We start from the raw sequence: 20,384 nt of genomic DNA, 5'->3' as shown, positions 1-20,384 counted from the left end.
TCGAAAATAATATTAAGCTGAAATAAGTTATACAGTACATTGATTAATTCGTGACTGATGATGATGATGATGATGATGATGATGATGATGATGATGATGATGATGATGAAATTAACAACAAGGCAGATTCCTGCATACCACTGCTTAGTTTTCGAACAAGATAGTGAACATCTCCATAGCCACATTCCCTCTATTCAAATGACCTGTCTCATTGTTTGCATTGCTATTTCTCTCATTCACGCAAGTTATCGACCGCACTTCATCGATAGTATGTAGTGCTGAGAGAGAATCGGTTTTATGCAGAGGGACAGTCTATTAAATGTTTTGATGTACGGCCTCTCATGCGATATTCACGTGATACAGACCCCCCACCATTGTACACAGAAAGCCAACATCTTACACAATTTTATTGTGCTAGTAGTCACCAGTAGCTATCATAAACATACAGTGACTGTTGCTAGGAAAGATTTCTTTCTGTGCGTTTTTATCTTCATAAATAAATTATAAGCGTCAGTATACATTAAGGCACTGATTTCGACTTCTGTCCATCTGAGGAATGTAAGTCTTAAAGAAACGCAGAAAGTCATTTCAATTCGCTCCTCGTTTGCCGTAAGTAACAAACTGACTAGTAAAATACATAGTATACATACATACATGCATACATACATACATACATACATACATACATACATACATACATACATACATACATACATACATACATACATACATACATACATACATACAGTCTTAGGATAATTTAATCTAGGATACATAAGCGTAGGCACTAGATATAGTGAAAGACTTAAATTTTCACAAAAAAAATAACAAACCTACCTACGCCTAGAGAGTGACAGAAAAAGGCATAATGTGTTATATTTGTAGACATACAGGTAGCAAGGCATGTAGTATTACCTTTATTGTAATGGAACATGCTGTTCAATTAATATTTAAAAAAAATACACACACACACATACATACATACATACATACATACATACATACATACATACATACATACATACATACATACGGTCCACATCTGTGGAGTAACGGTTAGCAAGTCTGGCCGTGAAACCAGGTGGCCCAGGTTCGATTTCCGGTCGGGGCAAGTTACCTGGTTGAGGTTTTTTCCGGGGTTTTCCCTCAACCCAATATGAGCAAATGCTGGGTAACTTTCGGTGTTGGACCCCGGACTCATTTCACCGGCACTGTCACCTTCATCTCACTCAGACGCTAAATAACCTAAGCTGTTGATAAAGAGTCGTAAAATAACCTACTACATACATACGTTCATACATACGTGCGTGCGTGCGTACGTACGTACGTACTTACGTACATACATACATACATACCTACATACATACATACATACATACATACATACATACAACCTTTCTTAGGATAATTTAATCTAGGATAGATAAGAGTAGGCACTATATATAGTGAAACACTCAAATTTTCACAAAAAAAAAATAACAAACCTATATACGCCTAGAGAGTGTGAGAAACGAGGCATAATGTGTTATATGTAAACATACAGGTAGCAAGGCATGTAGTATTACCTTTCATGCTGTTCAATTAATATTAAAAAAACATACATACATACATACATACATACATACATACATACATACATACATACATACATACATACATAGAGAGCCTGGGAGTAAGTTCCTTTATTACCTCACGTTGTCTTAAGAGAAAGTACGAGATGATGATAATTATGTTGATTGCGATATATCTTTCTAAAGGGAATCATTTTATGTGCATTAAAGAATCTTATCATGATAAAGGAAATATCAATTAACTAAAATTCTTCCAAGTTCATTATTTAAGATTAACGATGGAAGGTAAACTTGACTGGGTTTCTTGGACATACCCTAGAGCATAGTATATGATCTAGGGACACGCGTAGGTCTATTTTATGGAGTACTGTAGGCCTAATTGAAGAGTGTGATCTTAAAACTCGCTTAGTGCATTTGGCCATATTTATGATATATACAGAGTGATTCAAAAGTCTCGCGACATAGGACATCTCCGTTATTTGTGTAAGTACAAAAAATAGTTTCAAATAAATGTTTTAGATATTGATACGTGTAGTTCATGTGCAAAATTTAAAGAAATTCATAAGAGCCATTTTTGAGATAATTGCAACAAACATGTTCGCGTTTCAAGTAAAGTACCAGTTTGGTTAGGGAAAACGCATCCAAAACTGAGGTGTCACATCTCTGGAGCGTACGAAACTTAAATTAGAAATGTGGTTGGGTCGCGCGCCGTAATTAATAAATTGTGTTTATATATATGATTATGTTTGGGAAATCTATTATTATATTTTAAGTTTGTTTTCTTCCAAAACGTCAATCCTTCTCTAAAAGTTTGTGTTATTGTGTATGCCACTTGAAACTCGCTCAGTCCGTAGACCGGTCGGATAAAAAGACTAACCCAGTCCTTTCATAAAAATGGACTGAACGCGTTTTGGGATCACCCTCTTCAGTTACAGAAGGACTAAACTTTGATACTACGAGCTTTCAATAATTATTATTCTCCCTCTTGGATCCAACCAGAAAGTGCCACATCCAACATTCTTCTTGCCTCTAGCCTATTGCATTTCCGGCTTACAGCGGAGTCTCTTTTCTTATCCAAACGGTTTTTGTACTATTTTCGGAAGACAGTTGTTCAATTCACCAGTCTGGAGAACCCATGTTATCTACTCACTCTCGTCCACTCGACCATATCTGGGACATCAGTTACTTATTTCTTTATTTTGTCGAGTAGTGTATTTTAGATTTTAGTCGCACTTCATGCTGCCCTGATTTGGTTCTGAACTATACAAGACAATATCTGCAGTGCTTGGGAAAAGTGACATAAGTCAGTTTTCACAAACCTTTTTTGATAATTTATTGACAACTTACGGAATATCTGGTCGCTTAGAAAAAAATACATAAGGATTTCTCCTATTACAATAATTCTTAAAGAAAAAAATCAAATCGACATAAACCAGTGTAAGTTGTCAATAAATTATCAAAAAAGATTTGTGGAAACTGACTTATGTCACTTTTCCCGAGCACTGCAGATATTTACACTAGATTTATATAAAGGTTGTTTTAGGACTGTAGTTTATGATGTCTGTTATTTGTGAACGCAAATGTAACAAAGTCTTCAGATGAAGAATCATATAGAGTATAATGATTTGTGTAGATTCTCGGAAAAGTAAATTCTTAGTATTATGTTACTAAGGAGTCTGTAATGCACCGGAACGGTTATTTCCATACGAATACACTGAAATTATTTAAACTTAATATCTGATAAAACAGAATGTACCTATTACATATGAAGAGTTCGCGGGAAAAACGATGAATGTCACATTTCTGTTAATGATTAGATAATGATCTAATTGAGTCTATAACTGCAAGATGTAGTGCTGTTTCTATAGAAAATAAAGGAAAGGATTACTGTATTCGTGGTGATAATTCTCCTTTTTATCATTTTTCATAAGAACAACATTAAATTTCGTAGTGATCCATTGAATTAGATAATGACATCAACCTTAACAAAACTGTGACATTCATCGTTTTTCCCGCGAACTCTTCATATGTTTAGAATTTAACAGACTTTAGTCACTTCTAAGGATTAGATTAAGTAATTTACAAAAGAGCTAAGCAACATTAATTTTTCAGTAAAGTAATAAGGTTGTATGAAGAAGGTCTTGCAATGGCTGTAATTTATGCGTAAAAAATCAACATTTAAAAAGACAATGACATTACCCGGATATATACAAAATTTTGAAAACACAGTTCAAATTAATGTGAGAACATTTTACCAAGGAACTTAAAGGTAGTGGTATCGAAAATCTTAGGACCGTATTCATAGACAATCTTAGCGCGGACTTCCCGTGGATGATCATCGAACTAACGTTTTTCGTATTCATAAACCAGTGTTAGCGATATGATATGATATGATATGAATCCTGTACAAGTAATCAGTCGATAGCCGGGGCTAGTTTAGCACGCTCGTAGCGCGGGCTAGCGAAATGTCTATGAATAGCACCCTAAGTAATTTATTTGTTAGTTTTCTGTTTTCTGCTATCTTGTGGTATTCAGAATTGCAATATAAATGCAACGAAGTTGTAAATCGTGTATTCGAGTGTCAGATTAATATTCATTAGAGTTCTTTAATATTGATAAACCAAATTGAATGCTATGAATTTTTCGGTGAACTCTGTAAATTTTGTCAGCATTGCGCCAAAATGGAGAAAGTTTACAGCAATTTCAAACTTCACTTTTTAAATAAAATTCTATTTTACCTGGTTGATGCATCAGTTTGTGTCCGCATGTAAATATAATGCTGTATGCCCAATAGCCAGACTTTGAACAACGCGGAATTTATTAGCTGCTATGGCTTTGTTCGTAAAGGAACATGCTTTAATATAATCACATTTATGATCATCACCAAAATTGTCTTTGTAAAATATCTAAAGACTCAGGTGTAGACGTTAATTCCAAGGACTTTGTTTCTTGGCTCATGGAACTTTCTCCCATAGAATTGTTTCCTTTCGGAAGTTGATAAGTAGCCTGTAGTAATTTACCCATATTATTATCTAGACCAGGCCTGCACAAGGTTTGCGCTCTCCGAGCCGGTTCACAACTCATGAGCGGAATGCAGATATTAGCTGCGCTCTGTATAAGGGTGGACTGGAACAAGGAGTGATCTCGTACAAACTATACACAAAAGGAAGTGCTTTTACGAGTGTTTATGAAATGAATTCCCGTTCAGTGTTTGCAAAACTATCTTGGACTATTATTAATTAATAAAGAAATATTTATTTTTCAGAAGTAATAGAAATTCTATAGCTACTTAAAATAATGTACAATATCATTTTGTTATATTTTTATTTATCAGTACATCAAAACAAGGTTTTGTGCTGTTGGCAGCTGAAAGGAACAGTAGCCTACTGATCGTAATGAAACATCAGTTACAGATGTTCGATTTCTGCCTATATTAAAGTTGATTATACAAAACAGATGCTCACAAATATAAATTTTGTGTCAAACATAGCAATCATTTTCACAGCCAGCCTGTGTAGACAGGATATTATTGCTAATGTTTAGTCTTGTAAAACTCAACCAGGCTAGTAGTATTATTCAAACGATCTTTAGCCCTTAGGTCACATTGAAGATCAATAAGTTCGAGCAGTAAATCGTTAAATGTTAAATGTTATGTTCCGTCTTTTAGATTCCTCCATACTGTACTGTAGCAGTAGGTAAGCAACGTGAAACAGCTACTGAGAATAGGCATACACACTGCACTCCACTAGATAGCTGAGTGGTCGTTTCCCTCTCCTCTACCTATAGTAAGTCTATGTCATTCTGACGTATCTTCCTCTCTGTTTCGGCGAGCGGTAAACAGGGCTATTGAGCGCTGTTTGTGCAGGTATGATCTATACCAATTATAAACATTACCGTATTGTAAATTATGAAGACATATTGAAATGTTAGAGGAAGAAATGGAAATGCTCCAGAAATACCCTATTACACCAACACCTCTTTTACGCACAACAAATTCTACTTCATTAGAACCCAGGTCTCCAATGAGGAAATCTGATGCTCTAGTTGTTCAGTCCGCCTTGAAAATAGGCAGTATGAACAGTAAAATGGGAAGGTGTGCATGGTATAAGGCAGACCTGGGGGATTTATGCGTTAGCTTGAACAATCTTCAGATAGCGGTCTCCTTCTACTCCCGCAATTGTGTTCATCGTGGACATAAGAATCGACCAGTGGCGTGCATGTGTAAGCTGCATTTCCATTTGTTGTAAACAGAAAATTAAATGTAGTATTTATGTACATAAGTAGGTGAAGCACGTCTTGCACTCATTGTGAATGGCACGTCACTGAACCTCTTGCGTTGTTTATCGTTTCTATCCACCTGTCCGCAGCTGGTTTCTCTGTGAGCACGAGCTCGCTCAAAGAGAGGCTTACCTACAGCCCTGGTATAAGGTGTTATGTAGGATATAAGTGTGCAATGTGGTAGTGGAGAAAAAAATTACGATATCTATAATATTATAGCATTAATATATAATTAATTTATTATAGGATAAATTGAGGAAATGTGTGCACTGGAAAGTGATATCGTAGTTTTGGATGGTGGATTTGCCACGCAACTATGCCGCCACGTGAGTGATCCAGTTGACGGCACGCCCTTGTGGAGTGCCAGTTTTCTCTATACAAACCCAGACGCTGTCATAAAAACACACTTGGACTTCCTAAGAGGTAAGAATATTATGCCGATATGCAAAATTCAACACAAACATTATTTGTTTTCTGACATTGTAACGTTAAAGAAATAACTATACGAACTTCTATTCAGTATAGGTTTAAGTTAAAGGTGATGTTTCCTTCCATTCGACGAGTAGTAAGGCTACATCCAATTTGAGGATCAATTAATATTGTTTATGCTCGACCATGCCGAAATGTAGTAATTATACACCTGGTAGCAGCCCTTTAATGGACCTCATTAAAGTTCAGGTGTTCCACCGATCAGAAAATACCATTGTGGCAATGTGAAAGCGCAAGTATCGATTATTCTCGGATATGCAATCGAAAGACAACAATAAATCAATAAATTACCTATATTTGAAATAAAGTCAGTTCTGTTACTATAATAATTGCTTTAATTGTAAATAATATTGAAATAAATTCAATTTGTCATCTCGTTTTTCAATGTCTAAATCAATTTCAAGGTTATATCAAGATCAATGTTTATTTTACTCTCTAGATTATATCAAGGTCAATGTCGACATTTGTCTCTCGGAAAAAATCAATACTTTCGCGTCTGCGCCCATTTCACAATTTACAAGGTATTGCACAAGGTCAGCTCCGCTCCTCAGTCAGATAATAATAACATGAATACTTATGAATAATTCCAAGTTAGAAATATGGTCGAGCATATAGTAAAAAGTCGTATGAAACTTGACTATAATGGTAGTAATTAAGACGCGAGTATGTTTATGAAACTCGCTTGCGCTCGTTTCATAAACATACTCGCGTCTTAATTACTACCATCATAGGTCCGTTGCATAATGTACTATTTATGTTTTTACTTCCTTCTAACATGTTTGTCACACGCCGCATCGCGGTGGCTGCCCACTTGGAATGGTCTGCTCTATCTGATGTGTTTGATTTGGTTAGCAGTGGCGGTTATTCAAGTGAAGTACATGAAGGCCATCTTCGCCCCTTTTTTCGTGCTTTAATAAAATATATTTTATCAATAAATTAAAGTAAAATCAATTCTTCACTAAACCATATTTTGCTCTATTTTTTAATATCTTGTTCGGCTTAATCCGCTCAGTTAACGTTCACTGCAGTACTTCACACGAACCCCTCAGCAGCCAGGCCACGTGGCTAGCAGACCAGCTGAAGGTCCGAATGAGACTTTCCTTTTCGCCCGGTTGCCATGACAACGAGTTGCTTACTATGAATTACCGGTCCCTTTTGCGAGGGTATTATGAAGGCCTGTGGAGCAGGCATTCATCTCCTTTCTCTATTCTTGAAAGACAGAATCTCTCTCTCGTCCAAACATTGGATCAGGGTGGCAAACTGTAATATTTTGCAACTAAATAAGAAAACATAAAATATTCTGTAAAGAAGTTAAATATTGTTTAAATTTAGTACATAACGTATATATTTTGGTATTTTTTAACGTTAGCACCTCTTTAATATTATGTTTTGTATGGATTTTGAAATAATTTGAGTACCCTGTAATAAAGAAAGTTGGCATAACATTTGAAACTACGTTGTACATTTGACCCGCGCTGACCAAAGATTTCGCTTTACGTATTCTTTGTTGTGATAAGTGCAGCGAAGTGTGAAGGTGTTACTACGTGTATTAATGCGATGAAAACATGAATCCATTAAACGACTTAGTGTGTAATCTTTTGGAGACACCGTTCTCTCGTTGGTGTGCAGAAGATAAGCAAGATATTTTAAAATACCGCAGAACAACACGTCACATTAATATAACTGTGAAAAAAGTGAAAAGTGGTGGTCGGTCATACAATATTCAGTTTCAAGATTCGTGGTATGCCGATTGCAACTGGTTATGTGGGAGTCAATATAACGAGAAGTTATATTGTTGGCCTTGTCTTCTTCTGGGGAACACGAAACTCGCTTGGAATTCAACTGGATTTTGCGATTTCAAAAATGTCAATCGCGGTCTTCACAGCCATGCAGATTCAGCTGAACACATTAAATGTATTTTGCAATTAAAGGCACTGCAGAAGAACGTGAACACCATTGCGGATGCACTAAAGGAAAGTTCTTTATACTTCAGTCGATTTAATGAAAACGTACGTTTAAATAGACTGGTAATGCACACCGCAATCGATGCGGTATTGTTTCTAAGCAAGCAGGAGTTGGCTTTTCGCGGTCATGATGAGAGTATTTCGTCACAGAACAGGGGGAATTTCAAAGAATTATTGGCTCTCATTTCATTGGCCCTTTGAAAATTAGAAATCACTGTGAAAAAATTAGGCCTGTTCTTTCTGGGAAATCTAAAACGATTCAAAATGAAATAGTCTAATTGATTGTATTTCTGGATGCATCAATGAACTTGTAAGAGATGAAATTACTAGTGCCCCTTTCTTTTCCGTTCAAGTGTAAGTTTTCTGTTCAACAGAATACTGCTTTGATTTAATCGTAACTACTGATTTTATTGGATAGGTAAGCTTATATTGGAAGTTGCAAGTTCCGAAGTTGATTTAAAATATGAATACAGTTTACGATTATGATTGTGATTTTAAATTTTGTTATGGGTCCTATTCCTTGTGTACTCTTTTAATTTGATGTGTTGTATAAAATGTGTTAGATTTTGTCTTTTTTATGTCATGTGGACTTGTAATTGTTTTATTATGTTGTGGTATGTATTGTGTGGAAGTTTTGCTGGGACAGTGAATTCTTCGGGATTAAGGGGACGTAGCTTCCGAAAATGTTGAAAATTTGTTTATTTTATATGCTATGCTTTTCATAAAACATAAGAAAATGGTGAATATATTACATTAATTCAATATGGCCATCGTATAAGTTACAAAAGCATTCGCGACGTCACGGCTATATAACGATTCCAGGAAATTACCTATTCTATTGACCTTCACATAATTTATCCGGCACGAGCCGCCACTGTTGGTTAGATAACTATGTCGATCTGACTGAGTCTGTCAGGGGCTGAGGCAGGAAGGCAGAAGACAACATAATCAAAACCACTTTTTTGATGTGAAGGAAGCAAAAAAAAAATATATTTTTATGAAAATCTTGAGATCGAATTTTTGCAGCATTACAATACACAATTTTCCTACCATGCAATAGAGAGAAATATTAATGTAACGCCTAAGAGTCATGCTTCCCTTCACACATTATCGTTTAATCTCTCATGTTTTACACTGTGTCTCTCCTTCCCACCGAATTTTCTTCGAAAGGCACGTTGAACTTGTACGTACCATTGGCTCTATTTTCATAAATACTCGACATAGGAAACGCGTTGTGGAATCGTCCAAAACTTCATTACAAACTAAATAAACATTATGAACCGCTACCTGTATTTTTTTCGCTATGCCCTTCGTTAATTAGTAATACCAAATTATAGTCTACTAGTGGCTTGTGCAGCAAATGCTGCAAACTAAGTTCTTTAGACGTTCAAATAAAAATGTTTCAGATTTATTTTCAATGAAAAATACCACACATTTTGAAAGTTATTTGCTTCCATAATAATGGAACATACTCCCTCTGAATGGTTTTTTTATGTCAAATACTTTTTCTTGGACCTATCCACCTTCAGGTTTTGAGTTTCAACGCGAAAACGCAAGTAAAAATGTCAGGACGATCAGTGGGTTTTTCATGTGGGAGTAAAGCAATAGCTATTTCAGGTCATTGTGGATTGTAGGTGAAAGTTAAAGGATGTCAGGTTTGCTATGCTTTCGTACAATAGACATAGCATCTTGGTATAGCTGCTGCATGTAGAGCTTGAAATGTAGAGGGTAAAATCATTTTATCCTGCTAAGAGATATTGCTGAAATGATCGGGAGACTACAAAATTTTCTAGGCCTCTTACTTTACCAGTACCAGTAAGTAATATCATCTTTCCTTAGGAACTGTAATTTTTGCGCTCTCGAGGCAATATTGAATCTACACCACACCGCCATTAAATATATGAAAAAGACCCAACCCCATTTGATTAATAACTATAAAATATTTGATTTTTAATAACAATATTATTATCTTATGCAAGTTTTGCAGTTTATATATTAACATCATGGCATTAACTATAATAATAATTAATTTGTAATGGTAATAATGTCATCAAACCACCTCAAGTTTTGTAGATTTTAATATCCAATACACAGCTGTATTCAGAAAATTACACACCACAGAATCAGACCTGTAAATTATTTTTAATAAATCTTGGAGCTTTTAATAACCAATTGAATATGAACTCTAAAGATGTCAGCAATCCTGCAGGTCATGGCCTTCGTGTAATATCCTATTGTTTATTGTAGTGTGTGTTTTGTTTTATTTTGAAATGCAATTAGTTCTCAAAACTGACGAAAGATGGATTTTGGAAAAAAGGAAAATTATGTAGGAAAACTGACATTTCACTGAAAACTACTATTTTTCTGAAAAACTTTGGGTTCCAAGCTGCAAAATGAGGGGGTCATTTATTAAAATCTGTTCAGCCGTTGTCCCGTAATTTTCATTACCAGTTCAAATTATATATATAGATTTAAAAATAAATGAAGACCGTCCTTGATATAAATACTCAGCGAAGTACCCAGGACGGAAAGGATGGAGTTCTTTACTTTTTATTTTTGACGTGAATACGACAATACATTCGGTTCAGTACTAGGATACCATTCCAGAAATTCGACCAACATAATCTTCAGACGAGTTTTGTCGCACCTATAAATAATTGCTGAACTACATGACATATTCCAATGAAGTAAACGGCTATCGACAGACAAAAGGATCAATGTATCCAACGTGACCTTGAGCTGGAGCAGATGACGTCATCTAGCGATACGGGGAGGGGGAAAGTTGAGGCACGAACTGAAGTGCCGCAATGCAGCCGAGACAGTGTACTCGAGAATGCGAAGCGATAGAACGTTCACGGTGATGTCAAACGATTCGTGAGTAGCCAGGCTGCAATTTCAATTGTTCAACAACCAGCAGTCGACAAGTTAAATTGAAATTTCGCGAGTGAAAAGAGAAAATTCACAATGTCGAAGTATATGCAGTGCAAATGGAAACAGGCGTATAAGCATCGGAAAGCAAACGATAGAGTACGAGGGTTTATTCTCGATGTATATAAGATGGCTACTTGCAGGAGTCCCAACACAGCTTAGATATACCGGGTTTTCACAGTATCTGGAAATAATAAATGGTGATTGTTACTACTGACATCACTGGAATTTCATTCTTGAAATTAAATATTTACCATTTATTTCACAATTAAATATGATAAAATTAGACAACTGGAGACAAATTTTAAATTGTATATCAATATAAAAATGCTTCTAATATTTTCTTCAATCAACATACTGTATATAAATATTTTGTATAATAAAATTGTAAAATTGATTCCACTACAGCAGGAGCTGAAGTGTTGATGACAAATACATACCAAGCCAGTATTGAAGGATTTGTAAACCACCTTGGTCTTAACGAGGAAGACAGTTATAAATTAATTAAAAACGCAGTCCATTTGGCAAAAACAGCTCGTTCACAATACGCGAAGGAAGTGGGAGCAATTGCAGGTATGTATTCATAGTGAAAAAATTAATTATCCCTAAATTACTTATTTTGTATCAATATTTTCATTATAATTTTACTAAAGTATATAACATAAAAGTCATTGTGAGTAAGTACTGAACTTCTTTAACAGATTATTCTGGTGTATTTAAAAAAAATGGAATTAACAGATTAGATCTAATTCGTGTTCATGGTGAAAATTTATTAAATAGCAGTGTTAAAATCAGTTTTTTTTTTTTACTTGATGTTTTGCATATACATCTTGATTACACAATTTTTAACACTGTATCACTTCGGAATATGTATGATAAGAACTTTCTTGTGTTAAATTTTAACGTACCTTGTTAACATGTTTCGACCTATTTTGGGTCATCTTCAGAACTGGTCGTTGTTGGTCTTGGCGCCTCTTGTTTCCTGTGAGGGTGCGTTCGTAGTGTAGAGTCAAAGAGTGTATGTGTTTTGAAATTGAGTTGTGTGTTGAGAATATCGTTGGGGTGTGTTTTCGAAGCTGTATATTTCATATTGTTCTAGTGTGTTGAGTTTCTGGCTTTTTGGTTGGATGTGCAGTATTTCCATGTCTGTGTTGATGTCTCTGTAGGTGTGGTTGGCATTTGTGATGTGTTCTGCATATGTGGAGGTGTTTTGTAATTTTGTTATGGCTGTGATGTGTTCTTTGTAACGTGCAACAACTTCTACATAGGACAGACAGGCAGATCATTTCAAACACGTTACAAAGAAGACATCACAGCCATAACAAAATTACAAAACACCTCCACATATGCAGAACACATCACAAATGCCAACTACACCTACAGAGACATCAACACAGACATGGAAATACTGCACATCCAACCAAAAAGCCAGAAACTCAACACACTAGAACAATATGAAATATACACACACGAAAACACACCCCAATGATATTCTCAACACACAACTCAATTTCAAAACACATACACTCTTTGACTCTACACTACGAACACACCCTCACAGGAAACAAGAGGCACCAAGACCAACAACGACCAGTTCTGAAGATGACCCAAAATAGGTCGAAACATGTTAACAAGGTACGTTAAAATTTAACACAAGAAAGTTCTTATCATACATATTCCGAAATAAAATTATTTTTTCACTAATAATTCTTTATGTAAAAGAATTAAATTTTACAATTCACGGCAAAAAAAAAATTCACAAAAAATATTTATATATTTAACTGATAAAGGCAAGATTTGTTAACGCATTTATAATGAATAAAACAAAGAAGAGAGCATTAATATATTTAGAATTGTACAAGATAATAGGGAAATCAATTTACTTTGCACAAATAGGAAAGAATTTCACCCCCTAATTTAAAAATACAATTGTCCATAACAATAATTCTTTTTTATTTTAAAAATAGTTTATTAATCTAGAAGTATTGTCTAATCATTGTATATCAAATTCCAGCACAAAATTAACGTGGAAATTAAGTTTTGAATTTTAATAAATCTATACTAGTGAAAGGTGTACAGATACGGAAATAAAATTTGGAGCTCCCTTTTTGTATAAGTTTCGTTTACAACACGCGCATGTGCAGTAAACCAGATCCCCGGTATATATTGTAACTTTAATACAAAACAATAATGTAATTTTATTCTCACAACAATAATCACTTTCTACAATTTAATTTAAACACTCCCATCAACAATGGGATTTCCACTCCACACAGCAACACAGCATTCGTTATTGCACTCCACAGACGACAATGACAATTCACTTGGATTATTGCGAACAACAATGTACTCCTAATCTCAACTAATGTTCACAAAGCACTATTTACAAAACAGTACTGTCAGTTCTCAGTTTACAGTTCGTTTGCCTTGGCTAGTTCTTCTAGCTCAGTCACTCAAGTTCACAGTATCTCGAACCCAAGACCTTCACGAGACAGTCCACTGAACTTCGAACTCAGCTCCCTCAACTGCGGTACACTGTACTCGAACTCAGGACTTCCGGCGACAGTCCACTGGCCAGGACGCTCCCACAGTTACGGACACAACTCAAGTCGAACTCCGGTCTCGAAGCTGGCTTCACTGCTACACAAGACTGACTGGCTTGCTGTCCAAAAACTAGCAACGACTACAACTAGCTTTCTTCGAAGGCTGCTCGCTTTTTATAAGTTAAGCCATACTTTCCAGAGACTACGATTTCGAGATCATTCTCGTTACAACAATCAGTTCGCCTGGCTTCCAGCTTCCCCCTTTTTCCTCGCACCACACAATACATGCCCTGGCAGTAGATGAGTGCGCAACTTCATTTGCCGCGCCCAGCCACCGCCGACCTCGCCCTCCTTCTGCCAGTCGCGAGATCGAATCCCGAAGCAACGAGAAATTTCTAGCAGTGTTGCCACAATATGCTACTTTTGGACGGTCGTGCGAAACTGTTGCCTACATACAAGTGGACTCCCATCAAGACTCGCTCCAAATTTTAATTCTGTACCGGTATCTGTACATACTCTCTTAAAACGTAAAAAAAATTGTGAAAGTTTTCTTTAATTTCAATAATTATATTTCTGTATTCTACAGATAAGATATTAATAGCAGGTGCTATTGGGCCATATGGCTCTGCTCTCCATGACTGTTCAGAGTACACAGGCAGCTACGTGTCGCATGTTAGTAAAAAGGAGATGGCAGACTGGCATCGACCCAGAATGCAAGCATTAATCGAAGCTGGTGTCGATCTCCTTGCTTTTGAAACTATTCCTGCTCAATCAGAAGCAGAAGCTCTTGTAGAGCTTCTTAAAGAATTTCCGCAACAGAAAGCATGGCTTGTTTTCTCATGTAAGGTTTGTACTATTTATTTTTTTTTACATATTTAGATTAATTTGTTTGGAGATCAGGTTTATAGACATTACTACAAAGTCTTTAGTTTCTTGGATTTTTTGTTCGCAGGATAATTTTCATACATGTCACGGTGAAAAATTTCAAGATGCAGCTAAAAAGTGTTGGGAAATTAACTCATCACAACTTATAGCAGTTGGTGTTAACTGTTTAAGTCCGAAGTATGTGTCTTCTCTTCTCAAGGGTATTAATAAGGACAAAACAGATAATCCAATTCCGCTCATTGTCTACCCTAATAGCGGAGAAAGCTATGACCTAGAGAGAGGGTGAGTTAATTCTACAATAATGTTATAAACTACATAGTAATATCAATACTGGTATAATAGGAAATGTGTTGTTTGTTGTTTTCTAATGCTAGGCATTTGACAATAAAGTCATTTGACCTCTTGCACTCCAAAATTTTTCAAAGATATTGTCATGGTTACCCACTGACGCACAGATTTTGAGATGTTCTGAATCCATTTCTTGATTTGAGTTGCACAATGGACAGTTAGGAGACTGATATATTCCAATTCTATGCAGATGCTTGGCCAAACAATCATGATCTGTTGCCAATCTAAATGCAGCTACAGACGATTTGTGTGGTAAATCGGGAATCAACTGTGGATTATGATGCAAAGAGTTCCATTTTTTCCCTTGAGATTGTGTTATCAAATTTTGTTTGTTGAAGTCTAAGTATGTGGATTTAATAAATCTTTTCACAGAGTAATACGTAGATTTAGTAACAGGTCTGTAAGTAGCAGTGCTGCCCTTCTTTGCTAGTGCATCCGCATTCTCGTTTCCCAGGATTCCACAATGGGATGGTATCCATTGGAATACAATTCTTTTATTGAGTGATATTAATTGAGAGAGCATTTTAGTTATTTCTGCTGTTTGAGATGAAGGTGTGTGTTTAGAGACTATTGATAGAATAGCTGCTTTGGAGTCTGACAATATAACTGCATTCTTAAATTTATTGATGTGAAATAGAAGATTCCTGAAACTTTCACTTATTGCAATGATTGCTCCATCAAAACTTGTTGTTCCATATCCAAGAGATCTATAAAGTGAGAAGACACAGCATGTAACACCTGCACCGGCACCTTGTTCTCTGGAGATCAAGAATCCGTCGGTGTATAAATGAAGCCAGTTTTGTGGAGGGTACCTAATATTAATTGTCTCTAAAGACAATTGTTTCATTATTTCAGTGCTTACTTCTGATTTCAGTATTTTCTCTGTTAAATTTAGATTATAGTCTATAATTAATAGAGTTAAAGGGTTTGGTTTAATTTGTAAGTTTTCTTTTAAATTCGGGATATTGAATAAATATAAAATGCTTTTAATAGCATAGTTCTGAATTGTTCACTTGCATGTGTTAATGTTATTAAAGTTTGAGAATGATTCAAGATATGAAAACAATGTAGGAAAATGAGAATTTATATATATTAGTACAGTACTGTATATTAAATTTAGAACACTTTTAGAACACTTACCACTATCATAGGGGAAACTGTCACAATTTAATGCTAACAAAATAATTACACCAAAATATTTTTCAGGAAGTAAACTTGCTTATAATACGATTATGTACGTCGTCAACAAAGAATTTTATAAAATAATTTTCTAGGATTATCTTCATATATTTTTACTAGTACACTGGCTCGCAAAACTTTTGTCCTATGAAATAATGTGGAAGTGAACTTTGTGAAATATTATGTTGGCAATATGTCTACATACCCCACACCACATGTCGTCCTGGGAATGGAGGTATTTGAACTATGAGTTGCAGGTATATACCTAGCTAATCAAACCAAACACAACCTTTTAGAGCAATAACGGTATATGCAGCCGACAGAAATAAAACATTGAGTCCATTTTGTACCGAAATGTTTAGAACATGTTGTTTATTTCTCTTGAGTATTATATAATATTCCAAGAAAATTTTTTCATCTACCCTGTACGTAGATATATATAAATACCATGTTGGATCGTAAACATAGAATAGATCACATCGCATTTTGACAAGAATATTATGAATATCATAGGAAAATGTAATATTTTCAGATTAAAAGGATTCCTCAAACACTAGTCATAGGCCTATTCAGGTATTTCGTCCTATTGGTTCCACAAGGTTCCAGGCAGAATTATGTAACATCAACACAATGCAGTGGACGTATTTCTGTCACTGTTTGGGGATGGATTTCCAGGCTATAAGGAGGAACTCTGTGTAAAATTGAAGAGAATTTGACTTCCCAGCAATATATCCACACACTGGAAAATAATGTATGCTACCTAGCATGCGCATTTTGCAACCTGATATAATTATATTTTTTCAACAGGACAATTCCTCCATCTATACATCTTTGTTGTATCGGATAGGGCTCCAATATCATGTTTGGTGTTGAAAGCACAGACATTTGCTATTTCTATATACTTTGCTTACTTTTTAGTTCGTTATCCACATTTTCGTTCCATTACTATATGAGAGTAAGATGCAAAATTATTTACCCGATTTTTTAGAATATTAATCTAGTGATTGTTAGTGCCACTTTTAATCAATGTAATTTTATTAGCATAGTGTTATTACCATGACAACATCCAAAGAAAAATAAGCTTAGCTGCATTATAATGCAAGGAACCGTGGCATAAGGAGGAGCAACAAAATGCAGTGTTTATTAAATTTATCTATATCACTAGACCACTAAGTAAACATACTCTCTTTAAGTTTACTAAGTAACTTGGTTCAGCCTTTCTGTTGTGAGGAGGGGTGGTTTATTACCTGAGGGGAGACTACCTGCCGCCTACGCTACTGTCCTAGAGTGAGTACAAATACCAACTTAAGAACGAGAAAAATTGTAGAGTATATTGGACAAAAGTTTTGCGAGCCAGTGTACCATATATACTATTTTAAATGGGACATTTACCATTATTTTCCAATGCCTCAGCTGTCCCATCATTTTAGTAAAAATATCACTTTTGTCCCATTTCTCATAAAAACTTTTAAAATTAAAATATGCTTAAATATTGGTCAATCATGACCTAAAATCGATATTACTTCATCTGATGAATTGGTGTACATTTTTTTAATGACTGAAAAATGCCTAGATTTTCAGAATTTTTGTAATGTAGTAGAGTTTATTATGTCTCTGCCAGGAAGTACAGCACCCTGTAGAAACAATATTTCATATTATGAAAATGATATGGTCGAAGGAGAAATTCCGATTATGCATTGAAGCTGACTGTAAGACAAAATTATGACATAGAGTGTGATATGTTTTATGACAAGGTACTGAAAGACCGAACTTTGTTATGTAAAGTAAGATCATATGCAAAATATTCATGGTATGATCGTGCTGAAATCCAGCCCTCTCCCTCTACATCAATCTAAAGAGTCTGTATGTGTTCTGTCAAAATTAACAAATGTAAGTTCAAGTTAAAATAATGAATTCTACAATGTCTTTAACTGTAAAGTAAGGATGAAATGGAATTTTATCAATATTGATACCATTTGAACTATTTAATCCTGTTTGATATAGAAACATTTTATCAAACAAAACATTTTAATACTTCTTTTAAGGACATAACCTGCGAATTATGTTCAGCTTAAGTATAAGTATAAGTCATATGAGTTTGGGAAATCAATGGAAAATGTGTAACTGTCATTAGGTTGTAGTTATCTTTGGCATGGCCTTATTATTGCATCATTTGAAGATTAATTTAGTTAAAGAAGGGACTAATTAGGACTTCATTCATGATGTGTGTATGCACACATGCATGTGTAGGTGTGTGCATATATCTGTAAGTCACAATAGTAGATACTGATACTTTAAAATTATGTTTAACAATATTAAAAAAAATAACAATAAAATGAAGTTGGATCCCTGAGAAGAGATGCTCATGTAACAGAATAACACATTCCTGCTGCATTTCATTGCAGGTGGTTTGATCGTGACAAGTGCTGTCCTGTAGAAGATTATGTTCAAGAATGGTTAAATCTTGGCGTCACATACATAGGTGGCTGCTGTCGAACCTATGCTGATGATATTACCAGGATTAAAAAAGAAGTTAACAAATGGACATCAAAAAGAAAAATAATTGAAACCAATGGACATCAATAAATAAATGTGTTACATTGTGTAAGATATTGCAATTAAGTTTCAAAATTCCTTCTTCTGTAATATTATAATATTAAGTAAAGTGATCATGCAAAATTAAATGTGTAATCTGACAAGAATAAAGACATAGGCAAGTTTCAGTCTTTTACAGTTATTATAAATTATTGTAATACATTATGCTTACATGATAGTACAAAATTACACTCAAACTTAAGCATTTTTATTCACAAATAATTTTGTGGCCGATATTTTCCTGATAGTAACTTCATATTTTGTTAAAGCCATCTAAATCTCAACACACACAATTGAAACAGTGTTTTAATTCCAACTGCACTGAAGATGACCACAACACAGCGGTCAAAACGTCAGCCACCAATACCAAGACAACGAAAGTACTCCCTCCATCGAGACTACTATAAAGAGTGTTTCAAAAATACGGGGCATAATTTCAGGTATGTATTTCCCACATGTAGACAATCAAAATAGTTAATTACAACATGTGTCCGGAAATGCTTTATTTCCGAGTTATGGCCTTCACAACATTGAAATTCACCGGAACCATACCTCATGTTTTAGAAGATACTCCACTGATCAATCGTCAACACATTCACTTCTTGCATGATGGCGCTCCTGCACACTTCAATCATACGGCTCGCCGGTACTTGGATAGGTTTTCTGATCGATGGATAGGTAGAGGTGGCCCAATTGCTTGGCCTCAACGCCCACCTGATCTGAACCCTCTCGATTTCTACTTGTGGGGCCATTTAAAATCATTGGTTTATTCGTCTCCGGTGCCTGATTTGGAATCTCTTCGGAATCGAATTGTGGCATATTCTGAGGACATACGCAATACTCCTGGAGTTTGGGATCGTGTTCACAGGTCAATGAGACATCGATGTGAGGTCTGTATTCAAGCAAGAGGTGGACATTTTGAACATCTTCTGTAATGACAACGACCTGCGGAAAGAAAAACGTTCCGGTGAATTTCAATGTTGTGAAGGCCATAACTCGGAAATGAAGCATTTCCAGACACATGTTGTAATGAACTATTTTGATTGTCTACATGTGGGAAATACATACCTGAAATTATGCCCCGTATTTTTTAAACACCCTGTATATATATATATATATATATATATATATACACGAGTTCGCAGACTATTTCCTTATCCAACCGCTCTGAAGATGACAACACAACGGTCGAAATGTCAGCCACCAACACCAAGACAACGCGGTAGAAGCCCTGAAGCTTATCCACAGACCAAGGGGTATTTATCTTTCAGTAGTGATGCACAAAAATGTCACATTCTTAGGTTTTGCCACACTATTCATGATTTACATAATATGAATATTGTGTTTACGTTGAAAAACAGTATTTATTTATTTTACTGTGCCACAAGCGTCTAATGTCATTTTCATAAAAGGCTACTATTGCTCTATTAGCAAGTAAGTTTTCGTCTGTTTAAGCAGGATTTTATTTTTTAGATTTTATAATTTTAAGTTTAAAAAAAAAATTGTTCACAAATGTAAACGTAGCTGCTATGTTGGCAGCAAATGAACAAGGGATGGATATTTTGCTTTTGAAAGTACTACTTTAAATAAATCTAAACCTGATA

At 35.2% G+C, this 20,384-nt stretch overlaps 1 protein-coding gene across 3 annotated transcripts; it reads left to right on the top strand.

The window, feature by feature from the left end:
• The first annotated feature begins 419 nt into the window (after positions 1-419).
• Positions 420-18,908, top strand: LOC138710959 (homocysteine S-methyltransferase-like). 3 transcript variants are annotated; one of them, XM_069842195.1, is made up of 6 exons: positions 420-558; positions 6,096-6,272; positions 11,639-11,803; positions 14,360-14,619; positions 14,726-14,940; positions 18,591-18,908. In XM_069842195.1, the coding sequence occupies exons 2-6, from the start codon at positions 6,110-6,112 to the stop codon at positions 18,769-18,771; spliced, it is 984 nt and encodes a 327-aa protein (XP_069698296.1). In that variant the 5' UTR covers positions 420-558; positions 6,096-6,109; the 3' UTR covers positions 18,772-18,908. The 3 variants fall into 3 exon arrangements, with proteins under 3 accessions (XP_069698296.1, XP_069698297.1, XP_069698295.1); XM_069842196.1 differs by having other exon boundaries at positions 420-609; positions 11,642-11,803; XM_069842194.1 differs by having other exon boundaries at positions 420-609.
• The last annotated feature ends 1,476 nt before the right edge of the window (positions 18,909-20,384 follow it).

Source organism: Periplaneta americana, chromosome 12 (genome assembly GCF_040183065.1).
Source record: "Periplaneta americana isolate PAMFEO1 chromosome 12, P.americana_PAMFEO1_priV1, whole genome shotgun sequence".
NCBI lineage: Eukaryota > Metazoa > Arthropoda > Insecta > Blattodea > Blattidae > Periplaneta > Periplaneta americana.
This window is presented reverse-complemented; position numbering and strand designations above follow the sequence as displayed.

Bases quoted from the DNA above. Each gene is read 5' to 3' on its own strand.
- LOC138710959 (XM_069842195.1), top strand. From the start codon at position 6,110: ATGTGTGCACTGGAAAGTGATATCGTAGTTTTGGATGGTGGATTTGCC. The intron at 11,804-14,359 runs GTATGTATTCAT...TGTATTCTACAG, and splicing joins GGAAGTGGGAGCAATTGCAG to ATAAGATATTAATAGCAGGT. The intron at 14,941-18,590 runs GTGAGTTAATTC...ATTTCATTGCAG, and splicing joins AGCTATGACCTAGAGAGAGG to GTGGTTTGATCGTGACAAGT.